This window comes from Tiliqua scincoides, chromosome 1 (assembly GCF_035046505.1).
Source record: "Tiliqua scincoides isolate rTilSci1 chromosome 1, rTilSci1.hap2, whole genome shotgun sequence".
Taxonomy (NCBI): Eukaryota; Metazoa; Chordata; class Lepidosauria; order Squamata; family Scincidae; genus Tiliqua; species Tiliqua scincoides.
This window is the reverse complement of record NC_089821.1, coordinates 184,656,171-184,682,166: the sequence shown is the minus strand read 5'-3', so window position 1 is coordinate 184,682,166 and position 25,996 is coordinate 184,656,171. Positions and strand designations below refer to the sequence as shown.

Below are 25,996 nucleotides of genomic sequence, written 5' to 3'. Positions count from 1 at the left end.
TTGGTGATAAAGGAGGTTGGACAAATTCATGGAGGACAAGATGACTTCTAGTAATGATAGCTATGCACTACCTCCAGGTTCAGAGGCAGTATACCTCTGAATACCAGTTGCAGGAAAGGAGTGGTGGGAGAGAAGCGTGTCTTTGCCTTCTGCTTGTGTATTTCCTGGTGGCAGCTGGTGAGCCTTTGTGGGAAGCAGAATGCTGTTCTAGATTAGCCTCTGGCTTGATCCAGCAAGGCTTTTGTTTTTATGTGCCAAGTTTAAAATATGTTCTTAATTGTATTCTAATAATTCCTAGAATGTTAAATTGAGCTTAAAATAAGAAATTGTTTTAGTTTTGTAACTATGTGCAAATTAATGTTTGGATTAATATTTCATTGTGTGTGGCTTTTTTAATCATTACATTTGGGTTAAATAAGCCCTCTCAATATTTATGAACTTCAGTAGTCAATCCTTAAGGTATATATTCAGATGCATTCTATAATATTTGAAGATTTATAAACAGATAACTTCTTGTGAAGTAATAAGGTTTATTCTGTTCCTCCATTGGATCAGTAGTGTACATGGATTTTTCCTTTGATTTTCATTTTTGAGTACTATATATCCATGTAAAAAAAATTAAGCACATGGAAACACCTATAATTCACAACTTGTTGAAAAATTATTTCCTCATTGCATATAAAATGCCCTTAACCATTTTTGTTGAATTAGTTTTTAATATATAAGGGTTTATATAACACGTAAGGGTCACTCTATATTGTTACTAGCATTTTTACTGTCTATGATCTTTTTTTAAAAATTTTCCAAAATAAAAACAAACAAATATAAACAAGCACATAACAAACACAAACTCAATACACAACACAAAAACACACCATTGGAGGGTGCAGGCAATCATATATCAATAAATCTAATCAATCAATACATATCTTCTAATCTTGTTCCTCTTCTAGTTTAGCCTCTTAATATCATTTATCTATCATATCATATCATATCCTATATAATATATCATGTATACAATATATTCATCTAAAAGCCCTATCTTATACATCTACAACTTCATTTTCAACCAAGCATAGAATGGTCTCCATTGCTCTATCTGTGTCGGTTTGCGCTGTTGATCCAAAATCTCTGTAAGTCTATCAATTTCTGCCACATTCATTATTTTCTCTGTTAATTCATCTTTCGTTGGAATTTTAATATCTTTCCAGTATCTAGCACAGCAGTGTCCAAAGTTTTTGGCAGGAGGGCCACATCATCTCTCCGATACTGTGTCGGGGGTTGGGAAAAAAGAATTAATTTACATTTGAAATTTGAATAAATTTACATAAGTTTACATAAATGAATATATTACAGATGAACTTATATGAATGAATGAAGGTCTTGAAATAGCTCAAGGCCTGTAAAAGGCCTTGCACAAAGCAAGGCTGGCCTTTCCTTTGCTGCCGCTACTGCATCACAGAGTGAAACATCAAGCAGTGGAGGAAGCCCTCATCCCACAGCTCACACGAGAGGTCAAACAGTTGTCCTCACACTGAGAGCATATGCATTGGGCCAGTGCAGGCTGCTACAAATCTCCGGAGGGCCAGAGGCTCATTGGAGACAGGTGGCTCCCTGAGGGCCGCATTGAGAGGCCTCAAGGGCTGCAAGTGGCCCCAGGGCCGGGGTCTGGGCACCCTTGATATAGCATATAAAATCCTTGCAGCAGTTAATATCATAATAACTAAATACACATCATTTTCTTCATCTATAATATCTAAGGTAATATTAAGCAAAATTAACTCTGGTTTCAGTGGTATCGTAAATCCAACCATCTCTTGTATTAGATTCCTTACCATTTTCCAATATACTTGCATTGTTTTACATGTCCACCACATATTATAAAATGTCCCTTCTTCACATTTACACTTCCAACAATTTTTTTGTGCTTTTTTTGTGCACAATTTTTTTGTGCTTTTCTGAGCTCTTGAAAAAGCATGTTATTTCCTCCCAAAAAATCATGGGTCTGATGAGATCCGGGGATCTGTGATCAGGAGAGATTCGATTCTACAGATGGTGTACAGTTTTGGAGAGGAACAGTCCAGCCAGGGACTGTTTTTTCTCCAAGGGAACCCAGCCATCGATGTCGGTGTTGGTGAGGATTCATGTTGAAAGTAAGCTGTAGGTCCCAAGCAGGGAAGGACATTGGAAGAACTGAGTGTTGTTCCGCTGTGTGCATCTGGCATTGATTAATGAATTGACTGCCTGATTAAGCTTTTGCCCGAGGGAAGAAGAAGGAGGGGCAGGTTTTCCCGCTCTGGGAAGAGGAAGGAGGGGGGAGGCTTTCTCCGCTCATTTGTTTGCTGGTGTGAGAAGCTTTGGAGAAGACCTGCCAAGCTTGTTATGGAAATATAACAGCATAACTCTATAAATCTAAAACTTGTTGGATTACAAATTAACTGTTTTGGAATATAAACTTTGCTTTGGAACGCTCAGTTTCATTTTTCCTGTGGAGACTTTGTGGAGTGCCTGTGGAGACGGCTAGAGATTTGCATTTCTTTGTTTTGCAAAAGTGGTTCATTGTTTTGAATTCTTCTGACTATCTCCTGGAACGGAATGCGGTTGACATGACAGAAGTAAACAGCAGAACCAAAACGACAGAATAAGAAGAATAGAACATCGGGGACATCTAGTGGATTTAAAAAGACACCACAAGGATAAGAACAGGACTTGACAAGTGAAGGAGGACCATACGCTGAGGACATCTAGTGGCATTAAAAATATTGCAAGGCAAAGGTTTATTTGGCTTAAAATTTCCTTGTGTTGGTTTTTATGGGTGAACAGTTGATTTCTTGATGATGTGATGTGATGTATGGATAACTGATAGTGATATATGTGATAACAGAAAAAGGATGACAGGAAAAGGAGTGAAAGTTAGGGGTTCTCCCGCCCTGTAGTCAAACTTGGGAAAACTAACACAAGAAGAACCAAAAGGGAAAGAATGGAAGCAGACAATACAAGACAATATAGAGAAATTAGTGGCAATGGGACAGCAGCACACAAATCAATATCTGCAGGTTCAAGCTAGTCTGAATGTTTTAACTACACTATTAAATGATCTTAGTGTGCAATTGAAAGCTGTTAAAGGCCAAACAGATGAGAATACACAAAAGTTTAGGAGATTAGAAAAGACAACAAAAGATCAATCTAGAATACTGGAGATAGAACAAAACCAGTATGATGGAAAGGCAACATTAATGGAAATTCAGATGGAATGTGCAGCTTGAGTGGTGAGAATACAAAATGTACCAGAACAGAAAGGGGAAGATACATGACGTCTGATTGGTGATTTAATATCAGAGTGGATTGACACGCCAACAGAGGAGATACTTATGGTTCTGGATTCAGCGAGAAGATTGAGCACTTTTTATCTAAGAAAAGATAAACTACCAAGAGAAATCCATCAGAACTTTTTACAGAGATAAAATATTGAAGATCTCACAGGAAAAGGAATGGATAGTGGAGGGTAGCAAAGTGAAAATTCTGAGACATGTCCCATGAAGAGTGAGAAAGAAGAGAAAAGAATATGAAGAGCTAGCAAAATTTTTAAGAGGAAAGCAAATACCGTATAGATGCCTTTTCTCGGAAGGTATATTTTTTCAATTCCAGTCACAGAGGTACAATATAAATTCAACAATGAAAGCAGAAAATTTTCTGAGTACAGTGATAAAGGTGAGACAAGAAATGAAGAAAATGAGGAAGAGGAACTGAGAAGAAAAGAATTAGAAAGTGTAGAAATGGAGCTGGTAGAAAAGAAATCAGATGATTCAGAGACAACTGAGGAATCAGAAGGAAGAGACTAGAGGTGTAAGGAGGCATTCACCGATAGCAACAAGAAGAAGACAAAAAGAGAAGGTGAATAGTAAAAAGAAACATGGTGGTTAAGGGAGGATGGAGTATTTACTCTGTCAGCATAAATGGCTTAAACTCACCTCAAAAAAGAAAGTCTTCCTTCAATTGCAAAAGTTAAATATGGATATAATTTTTATACAAGAAACGCACATCAAAAATATGAATAAAGTACTGCTTGTGAACAAAAAATTAGGAGAAGTATTTGTAGCCTCAGATTTTAAAAAAAGGGTGTGTGGCCATATATATAAAAGAGAGACTGAGACCAAAGCTCATATATGCATCACAAGATGGAAGAATATTGATGGTGGAAGTACAAAAGAAAATGCAAGAGCCTTAATTGTGAATATTTATGCACCAAATGAAAATCAGCAAGAATTTTTTGCAAAGCTATATAAAGACAGAAGAATTAGAGAATACGAACAGTGTTGCATTGTTGGAGACTTTAATTCAGTTTTTGATAGACGAATGGATTCTACAGACCCAAGTAAAAGAGAAGAAAAAAAGAGAACACAAATTCCTAAAGCATTTTTATAATTAATGGAAGAGATGTATCTGATAGATGTATGGAGAACAAGATATCCAGAAACTAAAGACTATACTTTTTATTCAAATAGACACCAGACGTGGTCAAGGATTGATGCTCTTTGGATACCATGAGCATGGACTAAAAATCTGGTAGAAGTGGAAATATTACGAAAGATACTATCAGATCACAACCCAGTAATGAGCAAATTTGAAACTCTTCAAAAGCCATCTCAATTGAGATTGAACATTAACAGTTTAAAAAATGAAAAACTTAAAAAGAGTTTGAAAGAAGAAATAGAACATTATTTTAGAGCTAATATTACACCTGATATACCAACGACCATGTTCTGGGATGCTAGTAAAGCAGTTTTTAGAGGATTGGCAATAAGAGAAGGTGCAAGAAAAAGAAAAGAGAGAAAAGATATGTAGAATTACAGAAAGAATTGAAACGACAAGAATTATTGGCAAAGCAAAACCCTTCAGCAGCAGAGATAAAACAGAGAATGAGAGAGGTACAACACAAAGTGAGCATTTTATTGACAGAAGAACTAGCGAAGAAACTTACCGTAGATACTCACCTATAAGGCGAAAAATTTCTTCCCAGAAAAGCAGCCTGAATCATTGCCCCGCCTTATCTCTGGGGCAGGCAAGCAGCGAGGGTGGGGGGGAGGCGAGTGAGCCAGCCAATCATTATTGTGGGAGGGAGGGAGGGAGCAAGTGATCTTCTGCTGAGAGGAAGCTGTGCAGGCTGGGGTGCTGCTGAGCATTTGCAGCTGCCTGCGGGTGTGCTCCACGTGCTCCTTCAGGCCCAGCTGCAGAAGCTCCAAGCGCAGGGCAGGGCAGGGCAATTGCCACCGCAGCCATCAGCGGCCCCCCTTGCTCAGCGCCAGCACCAGCTCAGCACCACCCCCTTGCTCAGCACCAGCCTTTCCTTTGCTGCCACTGCTGCATCACAGACGTGAAACAGAGAGCAGTGGAGGGAGCCCTCATCCCACAGCTCACGTGAGAGGTCAAACAGTTGCCCTCACACGGAAAGCAGTTGCGTCGGGCCAGTGCGGGCTCCAACAAATCTCCGAAGGGCCAGAGGCTCATTGGAGACTAGGGGCTCCCTGAGGGCCGCATTGGGAGTCCTCGAAGGCCGCAAGTGGCCCCAGGGCCGGGGTTTGGGCACCCCTGTGTTAGAGCTATGGTTCCCAAATGTTTTTGACTAGTGGCTCACTTGACCTACTGAACCATTGACTGCAGCTCCTCATTAGGGCTACATTTTTATACATTGCATAGGGCGGTGGGTTTTGCAAGGATTTCGTTGCTCCCCAACTTGTTTCCAGTTTGGGAACCACAGTGTCAGAAACTCATGTTCATGTTACCTTGCTATATGGTTCCCAGGATTCCCAAAGGAGAGTGAATGATTCTTCTGGTGAAGTTATGCCTATGATTCTGTCTCTTCTGGAACTTGCCCGTCTGTGCCATTTATATAGGTTCAGATAATGTATTGAATCTGAATTGCTGTAGGGACCTATCTCTGCCACCTTTTGCATCTGCAGAAATAGCAAAGATTTAGTTGCAGTCTTCCCAGAGCTGTATGGTTAATATGAAACTTGGCAGTCTGACACATCTCTGCAGCATGTGAACTTGGACTGCCAGAGAATTTTATTTGGGTAGCAATTATGATGAAAATTACAGCATTTGAATTCTGTTCCCCATTTCCAGATCTCCATCAGATTATTTGGCATGCAACTACTAAAGAGGAAATTACTACCCCTCATAATTGCAGGGACCTGAAAGCATGTGGGCAGCATCTACTTGAGGGTTTGGAAAACAGACATGATTCTGCTTGGGGCTCATTGTCGTGGCCATTTTTGTTCTGTAAACTCTCCTTTGCATCTACATGGAGCTCAGTTCCTTCTGTTGCCCAGGAGCATCTGATGCTCTTTTGTTTTTCTCCTACTACAGTTATTGTACAAAAATCCATAGTCTGAGAAGGACCCTCTTTATGCAGTAATGCTGCATACTAATTAAATTGATTTAGGATAATTCCCCATATTACATGTGCTGTTTTCTTTCTCTTTGAAGAGCAGGGTTTGTTTCCTTTCGTACAGAATTCTACTCCCCCATGGGCATGATTTTTAGATGTTATAGACATAGTATGACACATACAGATATTGCTCTTCCTGTAGCAATTGGTTCTTTTTCTTTTGCCACAGCTGTGTGTTAGGAGATGCTCTTTGTCTCTTTTTTTGTCTCCTCTCTTCTCTAGCAACAGCACCTTCCCTCAGTTCCCAGTCTCAGCAGCACAACAGTTCTTTCGCAATTCTGGTATGGGGGGGAACAGTAAGGGGGGGCATGTGAAGAAGACTCTAGGCCAGCTCAAGGAAAGCCTTCCTTGGCCATGGCAACAAGCCTCATATCACTGTTGCTGAAGCATGTGGCTAGCACTGGCATTTCACAGTCAGCAGCTGTCTTGTAGAACCCCCTGCCCCATGTTTGTATCTGCAAAAGCCTGCCCATGTATTAGTCATGCCAAAATATGACCAAGACCCATTAAAGTTTTTTTTAATACATTATTTATAATTTTGAAAATTACTGCTTTAGAAAGGGTTACTGTCCTAACCCTTTCCCAAGACATTCTGTTTCAGCTTCCTTGAAGATATGCAGATTTATTCATATGGCACTCTGCTTGAAAATACAGATGTTAGCTATGCTTGCTTTGAATTGTCAGTCGTAATGCTGCCAAAAGCTGATATTTTAGCCTGTCATTATGCTGTTGTCTGCTTTCAGAATAATTAAAGTTGTTAAGATAGTTGTGGCATATGCTCTCTTTGGCTGAGCAAATTGAGGCCAAGTACACATCTTTTATATGCATAACTCATGTGGGTACTCTTTAGTGATTTATTCCTGTTACTTGCGGTATAGCTTCAGGTCAAAAAGTGGCTATGTTCAAGAGGCAGCATATTTTCAGGCCACCATTAAAAAAAAATTCTCATCCCAAACATATTAGTGTACAGTGTGGTCAACATCATACTGAAAGCAAAGTCTAACTTCTTGGTCATGTTAGTGATGCTACTGAACGTAATGGTGCAATTGCAAATACTGTAGTTAGCTTTTTGCTTGTATATCCAGCAGTGCATGCAAAAAGAGTGGCAACTGAGAGTCATTTTTATTCAGTGCATTCAGCTTGGGGTGATTAATCATGGCGATCCTTTGAAAAGGTTGGTTACTTGGAGTGGTTTTGTTGCTGTCTCCTCTGTAGTTGCTTCCGATAATGTTATATCTTCTGCCCATGTGATTAGGGCAGATTGTTCAGTCACATTGCGCTGATGACCTAGTAAACGTAGTACTTTGTGGAATATGTAGACATTACTAGGAATGGTGTGGGAGTGACTATGGAGGAAGCAGCAATGAGGCACTTTCAGGTAATCTGTAAACGAGGCATTATTAACCCACTTACAAGTTGGTACTGCAGCTTGGTCAACAGGACACACACACTCTTGCTTCCTTTTCCCACTCCAGCTGCTGTGTGCTGTGTCTAGCAAATTAGCATGCTTGTAAGATTGTGTAATACAATGTAAAATCCAATTTTGGGATATACCCACACAATTAGACACACATGTGAAGAGAGCAGAAGCTGTTACTTTTAACAACTCAACTAAGGACAACAAATGGGCAAAAAGCAACTGGAGCAGGCAGAGGAAAAAGAGAACTGCCATCTTTTTTCTCAATTTCAATTTAACTAATCTTAAAATCCCTTAGTTTACAATTGCATTGAGTATTAAGGCTTACAGCCAACGAACCTTGAGTAGTTAATTGGTTCTGAGCGTCCAAGGCAGCTTTGAATTGTCAGATGGCAGACCCCTGTGCCACATTGCAATCGTTTTTCAGAAGTAGTTTTGATATGGCATAGGGACCTGCTTTTTAGAGTTGAAAGAAAAGTCTAGTAAAACATTCTACTATCACTTTGTATCCAGGCCTAATTCTTTATGCTTAGTACACTTAAAGCATTTACAGAGTTTTAAAAGATATGTTCAGGATTAGCATTCAGTTGATGCAAGGGTTACAGTTGCTGAGTTTGGTGAAAAGAAGCACAGTAATTGTTTCTGTCATGAAATTATAAAATCATGCTATCTCAGACCATTTTAGAACACTCAGAATCCAACTTGGAAGGGAAAAACTCTCTCTCTGAAGAGCTGCTAATTAGGAAGGTTCTTGTGAAAAGACTCCTGGTTATCAAGTGACACCAAGGCTCCAAGTCCATGCAGCTGAGCCTACTAAGGCCTTGGCTGTGTGTTTCAGGAAGGGGAGCAGGACAGGAATCATCTAGAGCAGTGGTTCCAAACTTCTGTTGCAAAGTTGGGAACCAAATAAACCAAATTTCTGTTTAGAAGTTGGAAACCACCTGAGTCCTTGTGGGGGTGGGGGGTTGGCAGCAGTGCAGTCCCTAGGATTGTGCTGCTGCTGCTAGAGACAGAAGGGATTTTTAAACTTAGCACTGGCCTCCGGGGAGGGGGTGTGGAGAGCCCTGTGGAGGAGTCCACAAGGCTCCCCAAATGTCAGAATAATAAAAATAGAGATCAGAACCCACTTCTGGGTCAGAGTTGAATGTGTCCCTGGATAGTGGGTCACAATCCATCAGTTTGGGAACAACTGGTTTAGAGGGTTCTGTGTTCAAGGCCTGTGACGGGCTAAAGCCTCTGAGCCAGGTACTTCATACAATCTGCCTAGAGATATTGCATTATCCTTCTAACCTTTTTGAGGGTCTGGAACCTTGAATTGGTTGGAAGTTTCTCCAGAGGATACCTCTCAGGTATAAAAGACCCTTCCTCAAGTTAGTTAACTCCCTTTATTAGACCCAGCAGATGGTGGGTCTGCTGTGCTGTGCTGCTGGATGGTTTTTCAGCTTTCTGCGCATGCTCAGTTGTGCATCCAGATGAGATTAACCAGTAGTAGGTTAGGAGTTGAGCTTCATTGTTTTCTGTTCTGTTCATATATGATTCCTGTATCGGTATTACAAGACTCTTCGTGTTGCTTTGTCTTTTCTTAATAAATTCTTGAACTTTACAGCAGTGTGTGATTCTTGGTGGGAAATTTATGCTTCTACTAAATCTGATGTCGACTACAAAGTCACTCTACTGAAACATTTGCCAGGAGACAGGGGAACTTGGAGGACTGGCAATAATGGGTTGATGGCAGATGTACCTTTGGTCTAAATTTAACCAGTTTGTGGTCTTTCAGGCCAACCCATGTCAGTTGGGCCTGGCAGTATTTTGGTTTTTCCCTGCAGGATAATTGGGTCATAATGGAATGTCATGATGTCCTAATCTAAATATAACAAGCGTTTTGTGATCATTATAAATGTGTCAGTTGTATATTCTGAACAACACTACTCATCTGTTGCACCAGATGAATGAGAGGTGGGTATAGTAGTGAGTTGGTCTGAAAGTCCAATATAGCTTTGAGCATTAGGCTTCATTGTCACTGAGATAGTAAACATGTATCTGGTCCATGTCACATGAGGCTGCAGCTGGGGGCTTATGTACTGAATATTCATTACTACCCCCTTCCCCAATAAACCCCTCAAAATCTTCCATGAAGATTAGTATAGGGAAGAAGGCTAGACTGGGTACCTTCTTAACATGGTAGTTTTCTGTGTGGATTTTTTGTTTTGTAAACTAGCGTGTAGAAAAGATTGGGGTAGACTGGATCTCTTTTCTGTCTGAGGTTAACATGTGGAAGAATTTTTTTTGTATTGAGGAACATTTCATCATGTGAGCCCCCCCTCCTCAATTTGAAGTGACACAGCTCAGGTATGATCTTAACCACCTCACTGAGAATTTGGCCCAAGTCTTGAAAGGTAATAAAAAGTTCTTTTCTTAGCAAGAATGTGTTCCACTTCTTTGTTACTGCTTATGAAACTCTGTTTTTGTTGGGGACAGACTCATAATTTAGAAATTCTGATAAGAGATATCTTATTCTTTTTCTGTGTTTTGTTCTATTTGTATTTGTATTTTGTATTGTGTTTCATTATATTTTTCTCACTAAAGGAAAAATAAAAAAAGAAATGCTAAGTCTAGTATGAAATAAAAATATTGGTAACTTTTGACAGAAAAGTCTCAGCAACCTACAGCATTTCTAGCACTAGATTTTCTTAGCTCTGCTGTCAGTTTTCTGTGAGTTCCTTTAAAATGAAAAAGGTAATAAATTGGGTTTAAAATGAATTCAGGTATTAAATAACTTTCAATATACTGTTCGATGGTACGTCAAATGTTATTCATTGAAATGTACTGTAGCATGTTTGTCTTGAATGCTGAATTTATCAGATGTTCGTTACGTTTATGAGTTTAATTTTAACAGAAAAGTTCAAGATAGAATTAGACATCCCATGTCTGTGTCAGTCAGGAAAATTGAAATGTGCTGTTACACAGAATGGACTCATAATTCCTTGCTGCTGTGTTCAAAAACTAAGAAGTTATTTTTCAATGGACCCACTAGAATCAGTCTGGTGAAAAGCAGGATTAAGGTTTAAATCCACAGGTTCTTTTAAAGGTACAAAGGAAAGCACAGTAGGGGCTATAATGTCATTAAAAGGAGATAATGAGCTGCTTAGGGGAAGAGACTTTTTTTAGATAGGAGATGATCGGGTTGTCATTTTACTGCTACTATGTTTTTTGATGGGGGAAGACAATCACCTATTTAAATCTTAGTGCCAAAATGTATTGGAGCAAGAAAAATGAATTTCTTGATCCATTCTTTGTATCCGGTGTATAGCATCCAGTGTATAGCACTCTGCCCTATACTTGGCCTCCACATAGTACATTGCATACTACCACTGCTATTGAGGATTCAGGGATTGACCTTGCCAGGTGGTTCTTCTAATGGTCATAGCCATGGATGGTACCCAGGTTTAGTGATTCATCACACCAGCCCAACTGCATATCAGTAAATTTGGTCATTGTGTTTGTGCACTTTCACACCAGAACAGCTTAAGGCCTGTGGCCTGATGTCCCCTCCTCTAACCGCTCCCCAATTCCTAATGCCCATTGTTTGCAGCCATTTTCTACCTCTTTATGTGGGAAGTTTTTCCACTATCTGAGGCCTGCCAAAACCCATCAAAGAGTGGAGGTGAGAATGGGAGATTGCTTTCATTATTACAGCTGTCGTTTCTCCTTTGTGTGATTCTCCTTGTGAGATACTTTGTAGGTTTCTTGAATGAATAAAAATATAGAGGTGGCTTTTAGCATGATTTGAATAGTGTGTCCTTATCTGAAGGCAAAAAGGGCTATGGAATTTGACCGCTTTCAGACATAAGTTTCTCATTTTATCTGTCCAAATTATTTGAAAATACACTGTTAGATAACAGCCTCTTATTTGTACATCATTGTCAAGTGAGATTTTGGTATATGTCATCTAGTCTTTGTGAATTAAGTAAGCTTTTTATTTATAGCATTTAAATATTAATATTTAATATTTTAAATTATTTTGACAGGGACAGGCAGTTGGGGATTGCGATTTTAATGTTCGTCTGTCATGCATAGAAAAAGAGATTATAGCACCACGACATGACAAAATGAAGAATGGACAAATTGACAAAGCACAAGAACCTTTTAGTGTTCGCAACAAACCTTTTTTTGACATCCCTGTTGCAAAAAAGGTAAATATGTTTTTGATCATTTAGCCTGTCTACTCGATAATCCTTCTCTTTGCACATGTCTTTTTTTCTATTTAAACCTGAGTACACATCCAAACCTCAGTCTTTTTTCCTATATGCATAATGAAGTTTTGAAAAACAAAAAGTGTAATATTTTTTTCTAGAAATTTTCAAAAGTTGTCTGGAAAATGTTGCATAACAAGAAAAAGGGCTATCCCTGTAACCGTAAGGAATACCACAGGAAGCTGCATGCATTGCCTTTCTATTAAGAAATAAAATGTTATATGTATGTTTTTAACTGGGAATCTTCATTGGGCCAGAATCTGTATAATGTTCCTTATCTGTGTTAGTGTTCTCTCACATCTTTGCATGAAGATAGACTCATTTATATTTCCCTTTTAATTTAGTGAATTATGTTTATGGAAGCCTATTATGTCAAATTGGACAATTTATGCCACAGTTTATTTTTAATGTGTTCAAAAGTCTGTATATTTGGGGAGAGAATCCCTGTTTTGGTATGGCTTCCTCTGCCAACCTCAACCATTGCAAAGATTTCAATTACCAGTGAGGGCAAAATCCCACTGGCATACATGTAGGGGGGCAAATGGGGCAAAAGCCCCTGGCGCCAACTCTCCAGGGGTGCCTCTTCGCCTCCCCCCTGCCGGAGGAGGAGTGCCCAGGAGCGCTGTGGAGAGGCAGTGAGAAGCTGCCTAGACTTGGGCCCTTAATCATGGTTAACACTGCATAATTTGCTATTAAGCAACCATACATAATATTTAAGATATTTTTGTCCCGCCTTTATCCCGCCATAATAGGGCACGAGGCTTTCTCTTTGTCTTTCTAACTTTTTGTCTTCTAACCTTAAATCAACATTGAAATTTAGCTTTACCTTTAGCTTAGCTTTCCCTAAGTTAGCACCTGATCTAACCAGAGGGAGGGAGTCTAAGGTCCAGCAAGTTGGGGCACAGGAGCTAGGTGAAGTCAACAAAAATATATACGTGAGTGTATACATAGGTCTACTCTGAGCAGGAGCAGAGTCCTACTCGTGAGTAAGTGCCCAAGGTACAGGCACTTGGAAAAGTAAATAAAACATAGGAGGATAAAGTAGAAAGCAAGTTTTTCTACTTTGTTTAAATTAACCCTATACCCAAGTTAAACTTAATCCAAGTTAGAACATAATCTAAAGGTTCAGTAATTTGGGACACAGGATCTAGGTGAAAGCAATAAGTAAATAAATAAATAAATAATTCAAATTAAACTGCACACTTAATAAAAGCATGAGGTATAATTTAGATAGGAAGCTAGAGCCCAAACTAAACAAAGAAGAGGGTAATAGGGGGAGAAAGTACACTTGGTGTCTATTTTATAAACAGGGCAAAACAGGATTTAAACCTTTAGTGTATAAGTTCTGCCAAGCCCCCAAAACTCTTAAATCAGTGCAGTTTAAACTCAAATAAGAAGGAGCTTGAGGTTAAAAAACAGTCCAGCCTAAGAGAACTGAATTAGGAGGGTAAGAACCTAGGAAGGTCCCGTCCCCAGTCAGCCAGGGCAATTTAGCTTAGCATAGTCATAAACTTAACAATTTAGCATAGTCATTGTCCTTTTGGAGGTCATAAGAGGTCCATTAGGCAAATCCAAGTACCCCATTCAGGAGCCTGCAGAGTACATTAGGCCCATCAGCAGCCATTTGTCTTTCTGATCTTTTGTAATCTCACCTGGAAAGACCAACCCCAAATTAATCAATTTTCTCCTTTCCAACCATTATGAAAGTAATTTGATCAGTATGAACCCAGTCCTATCATCACTGGCTTTTTAATACAGGATTGATTTCTTTCATTCATTTTAATGATTAATATAGCATGTATATCTAAGCAGTGTACAAACATTAACATGATCAAAAATTATCTGAATCAATTCAATCTTTCTTCCACTATGTATCTAAAACAATAATTTAAATAACTGTAAAATGGCAGTGTTGCATTTCCCTATTTTACCTGGAGTTCAGGGAAGCAGATTGGATTGGCTGGGCATGGATTTCTGGCTCCAGGATGCATATGGGGTTGACTGCATTGTCTTCCCTCTCTGAAAATTAAGGTTTGCGTAACCTTCCCTTCCTCTTCTTAGGGCTTATTTTTTATAGGTGTTCATCCTGTAAAGTCTGGAGAAAAGAAATGGGAGACAATTGACTATAGATTTGAATTTGTTGCGAGTGTGTGAACTCCTGCATTGTTGAGAAACACTGAATCTCAAGTATATCTGAGTTTGAGAAGTCTCAAAATGACAGCAGTACCCTGGAGACAGATCGGAAAATGGATGTAAATTGACAAGTAGAGTTGCTGTTAGACAAAAATGTCAAATTCATTGAATTGCAGTTTGGTATTGTAACTGTCCTCTTCATTTCCATTAGAGTAGAAGTTGGCAACCTTTTGGGAAAAGGGGCTAGATGTTCAGTGATGATGTCATCACATCACCACCAAACTTCTGAGTTGCCAAGCTCTTGAAGGTGGCTGCACAGAGCTCAACTTGGGAGGCAAGGCCTCTCAAGCTGAGCTCCACACTAAGCAAATGACTTTGGGTGGGGGCCTGGATCTGGTCTGCAGGTTGTGGGTTGCCAACCCATGCAATCGAGTTTAGGAGTAGTTGCCAGAAAATTACTTTCATAACTGTTCTTCCAGGATCTTAACAGCTATATTAAATACCCTCTAGCTATCATCAACAAAATAAAGTTGATTTTTTAAATTGTTTGTTCTGATGCGTGTAAAATTTTGACTAGTGGTTTCTGTTGTCACAGTTATAGTTTATCTGACGCAATGTCTGAATGCAAGTTGATTTTCGATTTGAAAGACTTGTTTTCATATTGCTTTCTTTCCATGCGTTTTGTATATTGTCCTGCTTTGACACATTATTTAGGTCTGTGTCATTGTCTGACACAGTGTCTATGTCTTCACAATTTTTCTGTGTAAAAAATTAAAATATTTTCCAATAAAAGGGAGAATACAGACATTAATAGCTCAAAAGTTAAGAAACATTAGAATAAAAGTTGCCTATAGCATGAACAATACATCTTTGTTTATGTATGTGCGCACATGCCTGTATATTATTGTGATGCATGCCTCGTGGCATGTTTGTATGTTAATTAATCTTTAAATCCATATTTCATAGCATTTACAGAGTGATTAAGTGATTTTCAGTGTCCTTGCAGGTGATTTTGCATATGAGTAGGTGTTGTCTTCTCATTTGCAGAGACCTATGTTCTGTTTGCAGACCCATGTTGCCTTTGGACAAAGTTCCTTGCACTTTCTACTTTTCTATTTCTGTTCCTTTCACCTACTACAGTAATTTTTTTCCCCATCTTAGCCAGATGGTTTCTAGCTCCCAGGTAGCAGAGAATGGCAGCAGTGTTGCCTTCCTGCAGAGAGAACTCAAGCTATAACCTTGGAAGTGATTTAGAGCACTGCCCTCTCTCTCCTTGATCCCTAACTATAACGAAAGTGAGATTTTCATTCTCAGTCCTTTTTTCCTGCCTTCTTCAAGGTCAAGCAGTGGTACTTTGAGAGCATCCCGCTCTGGACTATGCAGTGGCTGATTTTCCCAGAGCTAATGTTTTTTGCAAGGGACTTTTCTTTATATGTGCCTCTGTGATATAAAACAGAATGCCTAGGTTTGGGCACCATGAAAGTTCACATGAAAAGATGGTTGATGGCCCTCCTGTTTCCTAGTTTTGATATGTAATCTGTGTTTTTCTCCTGCCCTTTGTCTTACTTTACATTGTTAGTTTGATTCTCTCATTTTTTTATTTCAAAGGAGCTCTTCACATTGATGGCAGTTAAATATAAATAACAAGAACAATGACCAAGAAGGCAAGTCATAGATAGTCTCATCAAATAGGAAAAATAAAGGAAGTTCCCATTTTAAAACAATCATTCATTCATTCATTCATTCATTCATTCATTCATTCATCTCATGCATACTTTCCGGCCACACTGGCTGTTAGATCACACTGGCTGTTTCTGCAGTAATCCTGGGGGAGACAAGGACAATTGGTGAGTCTCTTCCCTTTCCTTTCTCAGCAGCTTGATTTTAAACAGGTCTTTCCCCTCCTTCAGAGTTAGTTTTTGGTCTTTGGGTAGACTTGTCACCTACTCATTATCTTTGGTCTTTTAGTCCTGGCCTTCGCCTTTAGTGGTGAGGGTTGACTTGTTAACTGGAATTTTCCTGATGACTTTGCTTATGTAGTCTGCTAAGCGTTGTTTGACCATAGCTTCTCCATCCTCCCCAAGTTTGAGAGTAGACCTACAGATGGCATATAAGACTCTTCTTTTTGGTCTTATCTTGTTTCCTTCTTGCCAGGCATTTCTCCTTTCCCCTGGGTGGTTTTGGTTCCAAAGGAAGGGCTTTGGTGAGCAACCAGCTGTGGAGCTTTCATTCACATTGACACTTTCTCTAATAGCAGACTTCAGAGGCTTTGACCTCTGACAAGGGAAGTCCTAGGTGTGCAAAAATATTGCTTCAGATGTTAGTTTGTCTGAAGGGTATTTGTGTTGCTATAACTGAACTTTATTTAATGGTTTACAAAGGTGAAAAGTAACTTGCCTGCAGTAGGAAAAACCAAGAAGTGGACAGAAGTGGTGTTTGCCAGTTTTCCTGTATCCTGTAACAGATGTGCTGGCAAATTTCAGCAATTCAAATTAGTTGGAGTTGGGCACAATGTAATAGGACTGTAGCTGAACATTTTGGACAGCATTAGCAGATACCAAGAATAACTTTAAATAAATACAACTGACTTTGCCTATTTGATTTTTTTTTTAAAGTGCATTTTGGTTTTAAAAACGTTTCCCCAGGAATTTAAAATGACAGTGACGTTAATTTTAATTTTTTAAGGCCAACAGTTTAGCCTCTAGTATGATAATGCATTGAAAGGATAGGTACCCACTTCACTGCAGTCAACGTATTTTCAGATTTTTAAAGTCAGAATAAATGTGATTATTTGGAACACAGATATTTAAATAATACTTATTTTATGTCTACGAATTCTGCTTCCTGACTAGAGATGTGAAGGCCCGGAAAGAAACCAGAAAAATTAGGAAAAAAAAATTGGTTTTTTCCTGAGGACTTTTTTGTTTTTTTCCAAAAAATTGAAAAAAGAAAAGAAAAAAGAAAAAAAAAAATTGATTATAGAATGTTTTGTTTTAACATAATGAATAAAATATTTTAAGACAAGGTGTTCAAATATTTTCCAAATCATTTCTAAAAAAATATGTATGGTATCAGAGTATTCTAATTTCTGTACACTGAGGACAAGCAAGTCCTAGGTTACAAACTGAACTCTCCAATGCAAGAACAAGATGCATTTCTTCCTTTAGGAGGTGCTGCTATTGTCACAAGAAAAGAAAAAGGTTTCAGTTTTGTTTTTGCATGTGGGTGGGTATGTTTGGTTCTGTCCGCTTCACTAGGCCTCCAAGCATTGGAAGAAAATACAGAGCAACAAAAAGGACCTGAAAGTGTATACTTAATTTAAAAAGGTAAGAGTTTACATTTATCTGATTCCAGAAAACTGAATCATTTAGCTATATTAGTTTATAACCTTTGTGTAAATAATAATGTAATTACTACTAATCTTTCCCCTGGGGGCTGGGGATAAGAATAGGCCCTCGGTTTGGCTGTATTTGTTGTAAGAGGCGGCTAAACAGCCACCGGGTAGATGGGACTCGTTAGCCTGGGAAGGCAGCTCATCTGAGAGAAGGAAAACTCTGATCTCAAACCTCCACTGCTTTGTGGCTACATCCAGTTATGAAAAAGGCTTCAGGAGTCAACCTCGAGGCAAAATCCGGAGCCGGAGTCCCTGAGGCAGTTCATGGCTGAACACAATCACGTTCTGGCAACTCCTGCGATGCCGCTGGAACCAACCGTATTGGCTTCTGCCTTTCCATTGGACCATTCCAGCGACCTGGAGAGGGGGGATTTGCTGCATGGGTAACAGCCTATCCTCCATATCTACTTTACCCAGGCTTCGCGCACTGGAGAGGACACTCTGTTCCAGAACGTCTTCCAAGACTGAAGGATGCCAACAATACAACATAAGAAAGTATTATAAGAAAGTGATATCTCAGTTTGTGAGTAGGTAAAATGCTGTATTTTTGTACATGGGACAGTGTGTTCTGGGCAGTTAATTGCAGAGTGGAACATGGTTCCAGAAGTGAGACACATAAGTAGCAATTTCATTGTGAATCACTTGAGTCTGTTTAGGTTAGACACTTCCTAGCTGCACGACTCATGTGAGGACACACTTCTAGAAGAACAACAAAATGGTTGTTTGCTCCCTTGGAGTGCAAACCACTTAATGTGCTTATATCCATTATTTATGACTTGAATATTGTAATATTGTTGCTAAAATGCACTGCACAATAGCACTGCACACAGTCACGTTCTGGCAACTCCTGCGATGCCGCTGGAACCAACCGTATTGGCCTCTGCCTTTCCATTGGACCATTTCAGCGATGTGGAGAGGGGGGATTTGCTGCATGGGTAACAGCCTATCCTCCATACCTACTTTACCCAGGCTTTGCGCACTGGAGAGGACACTGTTCCAGAACCACCATTCAAAGCATGACACCATAGAGACTGAAGGATGCCAACAAGACTACTAATCTGGTTCTTTACTTCCGCCACCCCCAACCATAGATGAATGTCTTCTTGCAAACTAACCATTAAATTATTTTTCTTTCCTATTCCCCTCAGGAAAATGGTGAGACCAACATCTAGCATATGGAGGCATTTCCACATTACAGGTTCTTCTGAGAAGAAAAATGTGATTTGCAAATATTGTCAGATGAAATATGTATTTCCAAATGCTACCAGGATGACAAAACACATTCTTGTATGTAACAAGTGTCCTGTAGATATTAAAAAATCCTTCATGGATCTAAGTGAAGAGGACCACAATGATGAAAATGCACATAGTTTTTCTCAGTGTTCTCGTTCACAAAGTCCTCTTTCTACTCCATCTGTGACATCAATAGCAACACAAAATGTTGTCCCATCAGCAGCATCTTCAAGTAAACAGATACAAAAGACTGCTGCATCCAAAAATTATTCCTGAAGATCAGGAAAAAATTGATCAAGCTTTTGCAAGAGCATTATATTCTTCTGGAATACCATTTTCAATAACTGAAAATACGTACTGGTAGGAAGCTTTGAAATTACTAAGACTATCATACCATTTGCCCAGCAGTCATCCTTTGAGCAAGCCTCTTTTGGAGTTGTAATATAAATGTGTAATGGAATCTGTGCAAGGAAAAATTAATGAAACACACTACTACCAGACGGATGGACAAATGTGAGAGTTGAAGGAATTGTAAATTTTACTATAACAACACCTCAACCAGTTTTTTACAAAAGCATTGAAACAGGAGAGAACAGACATACTGCAGAGTAGATCAGCTGTAAAATATGTGAAGTCCTACAGAAAATTGGGAGTGGTAAAGTATTTACTTTGCTGACTGACGTTGCCAGGAGTATGAAAGCAGCATGGGAGATCATAATGGATAAGTATCCACATATTACTGCAATAGGATGTGTATTAGGAGGGCAGGAGGTCCGGTCTAGCGAGTAGAGCCTCTGTTAGCCTGAAGATAACATCAGAAGGTCGCCAGTCCGCGGACACTGGCAGCTCCCTGAACGGCTGAGATGGAAGCAGCTGACAAGCCCAGCTGAGTGATTCCACCTGCTCTTGGTGTGAGCAAGAAGCATCTTGGCTGCCCTCTATGAGAGAGATGGAGCTGCTTGTCAGCCTGCGTGGGAGAACTGGAGGCCAGAAGTGAGACCAAACCAGGAAGATCCATTCTGAAGTGTTGTTGGTTCTTCAAAGAGAGAACTTCTATGATTGTAAAAATCCCCTTGAGGGATTTAGAAACACCTGCCTATGTAAACCGCCTTGAATAAAGTCAGAGGAGTAATCTGATGACCAGAAAGGCGGTATATAAATATCTAGTTATTATTATTATTATTATTTATCTCATGGGCCCAACTTGCTTCTTAATGATATTATGAAACTGAACACCCTTCAAATGATCTATAGATGAGCAAAAGAAGTTATAAAACATGTAAAAGGTACTCATATCGTAGCTGCAGTTTTCAAGAAGAAGCAAGTAGAAAAAATGCAAAGAATAAAATAGTGACACTGAAGCTCTGTAATAAAACTCAGTGGGCTGGAGTGGTGATCTCCTTTGAAAGTTTACTAAAAAACAAAGAAGCTCTTCAAGAAACAGTAATAGCTGAAGATCTTAACGTACCCAGGAGTGTAAGAAACACTCTTCTTGATCAGGATGTTTTCTGGGTTCAGCTGCAAAGTTCCCTGAAGATTCTAAAGCCAATTGCTATAGCAGTCACTGCATCTGAATCAGATAAGAACATAAGAGTAGCCCCACTGGATCAGTCCATAGGCCCACCAATCCAGCTTCCTGTATCTCACAGCGGCCCACCAAATGCCCAAGGGAGCACACCAGATTACAAGAGACCTCATTCTGATGCCCTCCCTTGCATCTGGCATTCTGACATAGCCCATTTCTAAAATCAAGAGGTTGCACATACACATCATGGCTTGTAACCCATAATGGATTTTTCCTCCAGAAACTTGTCCAATCCCCTTTTAAAGGCATCCAGGCCAGATGCCATCACCACATTCTGTGGCAAGGAATTCCACAGACCAACCACACACTGAGTAAAGAAATATTTTCTTTTGTCTGTCCTAACTCTCCCAACACTCAATTTCAGTGGATGTCCCCTGGTTCTGGTGTTATGTGAGAGTGTAAAGAGCATCTCTCTATCCACTCTGTCCATCCCCTGCATAATTTTGTATGTCTCAATCATGTCCCCCCTCAGGCGTCTCTTTTCTAGGTTGAAGAGACCCAAATGCCGTAGTAAGGTGCCCCAGCCCAGTAATAATCTTAGTCGCTCTCTTTTGCACCTTTTCCATTTCTACTATGTCTTTTTTGAGATGCGGCGACCAGAACTGGACACAATACTCCAGGTGTGGCCTTACCATCGATTTGTACAACGGCATTATAATATTAGCCGTTTTGTTCTCAATACCTTTCCTAATGATCCCAAGCATAGAATTGGCCTTCTTTACTGCCGCCACTCACTGGGTTGACACCTTCATTGCCCTGTCCACTACCACCCCAAGATCTCTCTCCTGATCTGTCACAGACAGCTCAGAACCCATCAGCCTATATGTAAAGTTTTGATTTTTTGCCCCAATGTGCATGACCTTACACTTACTTACATTGAAGTGCATCTGCCATTTTGCTGCCCATTCTGCCAGTTTGGAGAGATCCTTCTGGAGCTCCTCATAATCACTTCTGGTCTTCACCACTCGGAAAAGTTTGGTGTCATCTGCAAACTTAGCCACCTCTCTGCTCACCCCTGTCTCCAGGTCATTTATGAAGAGGTTGAAAAGCACTGGTCCCAGGACAGGTCCTTGGGGCACACCACTTTTCACCTCTCTCCATTGTGAAAATTGCCCATTGACACCCACTCTGTGTTTCCTGGTCTTCAAACAGTTCTCAATCCATGAGAGGACCTGTCCTCTAATTCCTTGACTGGACTTTTTTCAGTAGCCTTTGGTGAGGGACCGTATCGAAATGCCTTCTGAAAGTCCAGATATATAATGTCTATGGGTTCTCCCGCATCCACATGCCTGTTGACCTTTTCAAAGAATTCTATAAGGTTTGTGAGGCAAGACATACCCTTACAGAAGCCATGCTGATTCTCCCTCAGCAAGGCCTGTTCGTCTATGTGTTTTGAGATTCTATCTTTGATGAGGCATTCCACCATCTTACCCGGTATAGATGTTAGGCTGACTGGCCTATAGTTTCCCGGGTTCCCCCTCCTTCCCTTTTTAAAGATCAGTGTGACATTTGCTATCCTCCAATCCTTTGCCCGTGGCCGTTTTGAGGGACAAGTTGCATATTTTAGTCAAGAGATCAGCAACTTCATTCTTCAATTCCTTAATAACTCTTGGGTGGATGCCATCAGGGCCCGGTCACTTATTGATCTTTAATTTATCACTGAGATCTGAAACATCTTCTTTTTTAACTTCTATCTGACTTAATTTCCTTGGTCAGGAGGAGCCGTTTGGGCAGTGGTGTCTGCCGTGAAGACAGATGCAAAGAACTCATTTAATTTCTCTGCCATCTCTAAGTCTCCTTTTATCTCCCCTTAACCTCCCTCAAAATCCAGAGGGCCAACCGCTTCTCTGGCAGGTTTCCTGCTTCTAACATATTTGAAGAAGCTTTTATTATTCCCCTTAATGTTGCTGGCCATGAGTTCCTCATAGTCTCTCTTGGCTTCCCATATCACCTTCTTACACTTCTTTTGCCTCAGTTTATGTTCTTTTTTATTCTCCTCATTAGGGCAAGTCTTCCATTTACAGAAGGAAGCTTCCTTGCCCTTTTACAGCCTCTCTAACTTGGCTGGTTAGCCATGCAGGCACCCTCCTGGATTTAGTGGAGCCCTTCTTTCTTTTGGTATACACGTCTGCTGGGCCTCTATGACTATTGTTTTAAGCAGCCTCCATGCACTCTGTTGAGATTGGACTCTTTTTACCTTCCCTTTCAACCTCCTTCTAACCAGCCTCCTCACTTGATGGAAGTCCGCCCGTTGGAAGTCAAGCGTTTTTGTGAGAAATTTGCCCGGTATTCTTCCCCCGATGTGCATGTTGAAACAGATCGCAGCATGATCACTGTTCCTTAGTGACTCCATAACACTGACATCTCTAATCAGGTCCTGTGTTATTAAATCCAGAGTCACCTGTCCTCTGGTGGGCTCCATGACTTGCACAGTCCCTCCTTGTCACCTCCCTGATCTGTATCCTCATTTCAAGGTCCCCTTCCAATTTCTGGTCTGGAGGACGATAGTACGCCCCCAGTATTACATCGCTCCTCAGGCCTGGTAATTTAACCCACAGAGATTCTATGGTGGAGTCTGACCCACCTTCAATCTCTGCTTTTCTGGATTCTATCCCTTCCTTAACATAAACGGCCACCCCACCTCCAACACGCCCCTCCCTGTCCGTCCTGTAGAGTTTATAGCCCAGGATTGCGGTATCCCACTGATTCTCCACATTCCACCAGGTTTCTGTTACGCCCACTATGTCAGTGTTTTCCCTTGTCACCAGACATTCACCAGACATGTCACCAGATAGTGCACTTTTGCCAGAAATTCCTTATCTAATGACCAAGATAAAAACAACTGTTTTTGAAAATCTCATTATATCTCCACTTACAACTATAGAAGAAAGTAAAGTGAAAGATTTTATTTAAAAAATGGGAAGGATTTTGTTGCCATCCTATTAATGCTGCAGCAAATTTGCTGGATCCAAGATTCAAAGGTGGAAATATAAGTGATGATAGCACTGTTACTGCATTTGACTGGATTACAAAACAAGCATCACATTTAGGACTTGATGTTGGGAAGGTACTTTTAAATGTTGCACAATATAGAACATCTTCAGGGATTTGGTCCAGGAATGCAATCTGGGGTTCTGCCAAACACATTCCTCCTGCAACATGGTGGCAAGGTCTTTACACAACACAGCCTCTGACTTCTCTTGCTTTTTGCCTTCTTCAGATTCCTCCATCTTCTGCAGCATGTGAAAGAATCTGGTCTATGTTTGGAAACACACTAAATCAAGAAATAAACTGACATGTGAAAGGGCAGAGAAGCTTGTTTCAATCTGGGCAAACCTTCAGTTTGTAGAAGTCCATAACTGTGATAATGACAGACACAACAGAGTAGCTGCAGAAGCAGAGACTGAAACCGATCCTGATAATTACAGTTCAGAAAATGATTCTGATTAAATTTCATGCCTGTTCATTGTAACTTAGTCCCACTCCCTTCTATACACTTCCCCCTCTTTATTTCTTTTTATGAGAATGGTTTTTTATTTTTATTTAATACTGTGGAGAGGAAATATGAATAATTGTTACTTCTGGATTTTTAAAAATTGTTTTGTGGAGTTTTTTTGTCTGTTCCACATAAACTAGTAAACGGTTCAGGAGATTGTTGCTCCATTTGTTACAATTACAAATAAATATTATTAAAAAGTAAATTCTGTTTGTAATAATTGTTTAGATACACCATATTTTTAATATGCTAGTTGTGATAATTTTATGCCAAGTCAAATTGTCCATAGTTATATTTTATGTTCCTAAAGTAACAGAATGACTTTCAATCTGGAAAAGAAAAAAGAAGTGCTAATGTAGCATTTTTTTCAATTTTTTTCAAACATTTCTTCTGAAAAAAACCAGAAAAAATCTGGGTTTTATTTTTCTGAGCTTCAAAATTTCCAGAAATTTTACATCTCTATTCCTGACCCCTGCTCATTAGTCATTAATTCCAGGTCTGTTTTTGGAATGATCTGAATGAAGAATAGTTATGTGGCCTGACATCTCTAAATGTTATTTCCCACATTGCACTTTTTTAGATAATGTAGAGATAATTGCATTAAAAAAGACATGTAGAAATCCTACCTTAAGCTTGTAACAACATTGGTTTAGATCACAGGGACCCTAGCATGTAGAAGGTGGGGGCTCTGCAGTTTCTGCTAACTCCCCATCTAGTGACAGCCCTCCACAGTGTCTACAATACCATTCTTGAGGGCCCCCTGCCTTCAAAAGCATCTTTTCTGGTAGGTGCAGGGGGCTGCTGAGTTATGACTATTTAAAGAAACTCTTGCGAGTGGTATTGCCACCATTTTCTTTCTATAACTTTGAGGAAAGAAGCAAGAGTGAAAAGAGGAAAGGCCATGCATGAGTTTTTGTGGAGAGTGAGAGTACCTCAGCAGCTGGTGCAAGTGTCTTGGCAAGGGCTTTTAGGTGGGAAGCAGAAAAAAAGAGAGTGGGGAAACATGAGCCTTTGCTAAAGGGTTTGTTTAAAAGTAGGACCTGGAAATCTGTTCAAAATAGCGTCTAACCTGTTAGCATTTATTAGGAATGAGCATGCTGCTTGCCTTGTGTATTTGTCAATGCAGTAGATCCAGCCTGGTGAAAAGACATGCATGCAGTTCATGCTGATGTACTGAACTGCCTAGTCTTTACCTTTTTATTTAAAAACCCTACAAAACACCCCACGTGGTACTTGCTGATCTATGTCACAATTATATACTTTTTTATTTAAATGACTGCTCTATTGACACTTGTAGGTTCATGTATAAAACATAACATACTATTATGTCCTTGACTAAAATGTCAGTCTGAAAAACTCATCAACCCAGGCGTGAAGCTCTGTTCTACTGTTCCAATTGGTAAATGCCTGCGTGAATAGAAGAGCTTTGCAGCATGCCACAAAGGTCATCAGACAAGGAATAAATCTTCACATTTATGGAAGCACAAAGTCTCTCTGTATAGATTTTGAATGTTACATGTGCTTTAACTGGAATAATAAGTGACGTATTCTGCCATTTTCCAACTTTATTCCTCTCCTTCCTCTGCTAGAAACAACTGTGAATATGGTCTATACTGTATCTGCACAAAAGCATCTTTTACAGTCAATATGGAAATTGCTTTTCAGTGGTCATTAGACTTTCAAATGTCTCTTGTAGTGTAGTCTGCTTCTTGTAATGACGATATTAAATCTTATTACCAGTCTGTTCTTTTGTGTATTCAGTCATATCAGTGACTATCAGTCCCTCTAATAGCAAAGTTTGTGGCCCCATACCGCTCCATTTGAAAGCAAAATGGGGGGGGGGGTCGCTGACAAAATGGAGGTCTCAGCATTACTTAGAGACATGCAGGAGTATATGGCATTCAAAATTAAGCCACACAAAAGGGAAAAATATCTCCCCAGGTAATGAGGGCTGTGCATTTATGCAGCACTCTTGCTGTTGTAGAATCCTGGCAGCATAAGGGCAGAGCTCAGGTGCAGTCTCTCCCCATTTTC

At 39.8% G+C, this 25,996-nt stretch overlaps 1 protein-coding gene across 2 annotated transcripts in view; it reads left to right on the top strand.

Annotated features, from left to right (window-relative positions):
• RNGTT (RNA guanylyltransferase and 5'-phosphatase) overlaps positions 1–25,996 on the top strand; it is a 232,203-nt gene that overhangs the window by 99,528 nt on the left and 106,679 nt on the right. For both annotated transcript variants that reach the window (XM_066612600.1, XM_066612605.1), the window contains exon 11: positions 11,897–12,061. In XM_066612600.1, coding sequence (XP_066468697.1) covers positions 11,897–12,061 — 165 coding nt within the window. The remainder of the gene's footprint in view (positions 1–11,896; positions 12,062–25,996) is intronic.